The 5,346-nt window shown below is 34.9% G+C and overlaps 1 protein-coding gene across 1 annotated transcript; it reads right to left on the bottom strand.

Annotated features, from left to right (window-relative positions):
• Positions 1–480: 480 nt before the first annotated feature.
• LOC113703242 (F-box protein SNE-like) lies at positions 481–1,430 on the bottom strand. Its single transcript, XM_027224544.2, has one exon. It carries the CDS (start codon positions 1,247–1,249, stop codon positions 701–703), a length of 549 nt encoding a protein of 182 aa, XP_027080345.2. The 5' UTR covers positions 1,250–1,430; the 3' UTR covers positions 481–700.
• Positions 1,431–5,346: the final 3,916 nt, after the last annotated feature.

The following is a 5,346-nucleotide window of genomic DNA, read 5'->3' as shown; positions in this document are numbered from 1 at the left end:
ACTTAAATTCGGAATTTTTTTACTTATATTCCTTTTCCTGAATCACTTAACCTATCTCTTTCCCTTATCCTATAGTTTTTATAATATTCCATAGGATGTTATGAATAACTATTTGAAAAAAGATAGAAAATAGAAACATATGCAAGGAATTCTTAGTAATCTATGAACAATGAGGGAATCCAGAAAAAAGGAAAAGAAAAGTCAGGGAAAAGGGGACCATGGACAAGGTAAGAGTGTTCATTTAAAAAAAAAGACTCCATAACTGCTATTACTTATAACTAGCATTAAGACATACAGTAAAATGTACCTTAAAAAAGACGACTTTACAGTAAAATGTTATAATATTTTTCATCGAAACAAAATACATTTGAATTGCAGTAAGTTTAAAATAATTTGTTCACGAAATACAAGGCTACGAAGAAAAGAATGATAGAAAAAATTTTCATCCACGATACATGGACTTCACTAATAAGTTCTCTCTCCAATAATAAATCAATGACTCCATTACACGATATATTTTGTGGAAATAAATAGTGAGAAAACATATGAATGGACATAATTATTTTTGTTTTGTGCAAATAAAATTGCATGAAACATAGTAATTAAAATGAATCACAACTGAGGGAAAAAAAAAAGAATGTGAAATGAAAAAAAAAGTAGCCCTTTGATTGAAATTAAACCATCATGTCAACGGCTGCAATCAAACATTCACCGCCTCGCAGAGGAACATAAGCGACAGTGCGGACGAGTCGCCGATTCTTCCACTCCCGCCACCCCCGCCGGCGCTAAGCAGCACCCTCTCATAATAATCTACGCAGAACAAAGACAAGGAAAGCTCCACCTCCTGTCGAGTCCAGACTCGCCTGACCAGGTCCGAGTCCGACTCACAACCACCCGCTCCGCTGCCTTTTAGTACTTTCATTCTTCTGAACTTCCCAAAAAGTCTGTTTAGAACGGGCCTCACGCAGACCATGTACAGCCTCTTGTACCCTCCCAGCGCAACCACCATCTTCTTGACTGCCTCCGGCGGGGGCGAAAAGTGGCGGAAGCACAGGTGCTCCCACAGCGAGTCATTCCTTGTTATAGCACGCCATAGCCGGCAAACACACGCAGCTACGCCTAGTGACCGGCCATCAGCTCTCTTCAGTATCTCAATGAGGACATCCATGTTATCATTGATGCACAACTTGGGTTTCTTGCTCACTTCATCTTCGAAAATAGATCCCCGTTTCCATCTCATCTTTTTCATGTAGTTGCACCATTTTTACTTTTCTCTTTTGAAGCAAAAAAGGATAAAGACTAATGGGTTTTTTTCTGCAGAGAATTTGGTTAGAAATGATGAAAAAAGTTTGGAGAGAAATAATGAGTATTTGTAGGTGTAGTAGCTGGAGGGGTTAAGTCTGAAACTATTTGTCTACACTCAATCTCAAGATTACCTTATAAACCAGGTAGCTCAGGAGTCAAGTGGATTTTTGTTTTTTTTTTTCCTCCTTTCTATCGTCACCGTTCATTTTTTCTTACGTAACTCTTGAATTTACCATATGATTTATAAGTAGCTTTGTAGATTGGCAGTACCTAAGTATTTTTCGTTTTGACTTAGTCTCTTGTGGTGTGTGGGAAAGAGGAAAAAGAGAGTATCGAGGGAAGAAGAAGGTGCCAAACGAGAAGCGCCAAAGAGAAGAAATTGAACCAGAGGCTTTGCATTAATAGTTTAGTGGTTTTTTTTGGGTGAAGTAAAAATGTTGTTTGTTTTATTTGTTGTTTGCATACTTCTATGCATGAGGGTTTAAGACTTTGAGATTGAGGTCGGTTGTGACTTCTGATTGTGAAAGTCATATATGAACGTTGAGGCATCGTACTTGGTGGAACTTTTTTTTTTGGGTGGCTGTTATTTGATTATTGGTGTAGAAATTCTTCTATATTACTACAGCTTGCACTTATCAATTATAATTCTTACTATCAGAATTCCAATTCTAGACAAATTGATCCTTAAACATTAAGTTTTGTCCCACTTTGACCTTTTTGATGAACGTGTTTGAAAAATTGGCAAATTTTAGGCAAATTGATGACCTTTTTGAACGCATGTGGTGCATGATTGGTCAACTTGTCAATATTCACTTCCGTCTCAATAATTTAGTCAATGAACTTTTTTAAAATAGTGATTTGATTGTGATATCTGTACTTTTCTTTCTAATTTTATCTCAATAAATTCAAATTTTAAATTTGAATAGTAACATGTATATGATTAGAAAGAAGGGTTATATTGTAAAGAGAGATTAAAAGGTGCTTTGACTTTTTCAATTGGGACATCTCAAATGAAAAGTATGGCACTTTCAATGGGACGGAGGGATAATTTCTTATGCTTTGCACCACTAAATTCCAACATTTGGACTAGCATTACATATTTTTCTTACAATCTAGTGTTATATATATTTTTGCTTGGTCTTTGATAAAACTTATCACTATGAAACTAACAAAATTATGTTTTAGTTTTAAAATTTATGCTTACAATAATTAAGTAACACAAGGGCCCCATTTGATAAGTGAATTTTTTTGGATATTTGTCCAATATTTTACTGTAACTTACTATATAATTTGAAGAAAACATTTTGAGGTGTGTAAAAATCTTTCTTTAATTTTTTTTCTTTTTCTCTTTCCTTCCTTTCCTCTTCTTCTTCCCACCCAACTACAATTTTCTTCTCCTCCACCCAACTACAATTTTCTTTTTTTTTTTCTTTTTCTCTTTCCTTCCTTTCCTCTTCTTCTTCGCCACCCAACTACAATTTTCTTCTCTCTCTCTCTCTCTCTCTCTCTCCTTCCCTTCTCCTACTTCCTCTCCCCCTCTTTCTCCCCACCCCACTACAATCTTTTTCTCCCTCCCTGCCTACTGATTGGTTGACGTCACCAACGACCAATGGCAAAAATTTTTTTTTGCTCCCTCTCCTTTCCCTCTTTCCTCTCCTTCCCTTCTCCTCCTTCATCTCCCCCTCTCCCTCTCCTTCTCCTCTCTCCCCCTCTCCTCCCCTCCTCCTCTCTCCCATGCCATCTCCTTCCCCCTCTAGTCGGTCGTGACCAGATCTGGTCGCACTTGGGGAGGGGGAAGGGGATGGTGGTTAGGGAAGGGAGAGGAGAGGAGATGGCTAGGGAAAGGGGAAAGGAAGGAGGAGAAGGGGAGAAAAGGAGAAAAGGGGAGGAGGAGAGCGAAAGGGGAAAGGAAAGAAAAAAAAAAGAGGAGCTAGCACCGGTGGAAGTGTCAGTGACAGCAGAGATAGTGGTGGGTTGAGATGGAGAAGGAAGAAGAAAAAAGGAAGGAAGCTAATTTTTTTTGTATATTTTTGGGTATTTTAAAGTATGTATTTTAAAAATTTTGAGAAATTTTTTGAGATTATTATGGGTAAAGTTGTTAAAAAACTTATAGGAGAAAAATTTGGCAAAAAACTCCTTTGCCAAATAGGTCCAAGGTTAAGGAAAATATGTGTAAGCAGGAAATAGGAATGGTTTTAGTTTAGTTGTTACTAAAAGTAAACGACAGTGAACTAACCAAAGAAAAAGACAGTGAATTGGTTAGCGAATCATTTATTTAATAATGAGTAAACTTATAAGCACTACAAAGTAAATTTAGTTAATTTCCACAATAATGCTATAACCAAAATTATTTGCCAGTACAAGACTTTCTAGACTATTCCTTAACCTAATGCTCTTTATGGCCTGTTCGAGAAACTATAATCATTTTAGATAAGCCCTTTCTTTTTTCCTTCCAAATCAAAGCCGTCATTACCTTCTGTCCCTCTACCTATCTTCCACATTAACAATCTTTTTTACTTCTTCCTTGGTTGGATTTAACCATTCAAAAAATTTGAGATTTTGCTTATTACAAGCAAATCTTCACAAGAAAATTAATTTACGGTCTTCGAAAGCTCTTCTATTGGAAATTGATCCAACACCGCAAACAATTTAACTTTTCCAAAATTCAAGCCAAAGTTTGGATTCATGTAAATTCCCATAATTATAGTCCTTAAATCTCACTTGTCCGTAATTACAATCACCTTGAGCATGTCCTAATTTAACAATAAAATAGTGTAATAATCCTGGGACTAATTATGTGAATAAAAACTTATGCATTTTACTAATTAGTAGTACTTTAGTTAGAGGCATATCCAATTGAGAATGGAGAGGTGGAAGACAATGTTCGTTTGAGTCAAAGTAAACAAAGTGAGAGATGTTCAAAAGCATGGACAGGAAATATTCGAAAGCAAGAGATGTTGAAAAGCATGGCAGACAATGTTCGTTTGAGTCAAAATAAACAAAGTGAGAGATGTTCAAAAGCGTGGACAAGAAATATTCAAGAGTGGTGGACAAATAGAAAAACTGGTAGTGGTAATGTTAGAAAGCATAGAAGTTAGACAATAAGGTAAATAAAATAGAGAAAGGTAGAGGAATTGTTGTGTCAACATATCCTTGTCATTACAAACTTGTTATCATAGTTTGTGGTTTTTTTCACCTGCTAAAAGTCCGCAACTTACAAGGAGTATTAAATCAAGGAATAGCTTTGAAAAATATTAAATTGGGAAATAGTTTTTGTAATTAGATTAATTTGGAAATTAACTCAAAGTATGGCATAGTTGAAGCTTTTTCAACCAACATAATTAATAGTACTAACAACTTATTAATTAATTATTGGTTAAACACATAACAACTAGGATGTTCAAACTCCAATTCTAGTAATATAAACATCATTAGTTAACTATCACTTTCTACTCATTATCTCCTCGTTCTCCCATTTCCAAAACTCTAAAACTTCTTCTCTTCTATGTGATCTGGTCTTTGTCGCTGAAATTTTCTTGTTAGTATTTTCCTTGTTTTCCTAGTTTCTTTCTTTGTAGTTTTGAGTTTTTTTAATCTGGAATTTCTCATATATGTTCTAGTTAGGTATAAATTTTGTCTTGGGGTTTGGAACTATTATATGTTAGATATGCTTGTTTATACGTATCTAGTATTATATAGTATTATCTTTTCATATTTGAAGAAAATTCCTTTTATCTATGGTATTTGTTGCAAATCCTTAATGTATTTGCTATTAGTAGTGCAACTTTCAGTGAATAAATGAAATTATCTTATTTATTTAAAACAATCGAAAGTGTTGTTTAAGTTATTATATAAGTGTGTGTATACATATTTATATATATAACGTGTGCCTGTACATACTTAACCTATGAAAGAAGAGAAAAAAACCTATGTTTGATAAGCTTTAAAGGGCATTGTCCTCGATTCGTAGGTAGAGAGGGTTTGGAATACTAGAACATGAGATATGTGTGTGAGGTCATGGATTCTTTGTGGTTTTTGGAA

Source organism: Coffea arabica, chromosome 5c (assembly GCF_036785885.1).
Source record: "Coffea arabica cultivar ET-39 chromosome 5c, Coffea Arabica ET-39 HiFi, whole genome shotgun sequence".
Classification (NCBI taxonomy): domain Eukaryota; kingdom Viridiplantae; phylum Streptophyta; class Magnoliopsida; order Gentianales; family Rubiaceae; genus Coffea; species Coffea arabica.
This window is presented reverse-complemented; position numbering and strand designations above follow the sequence as displayed.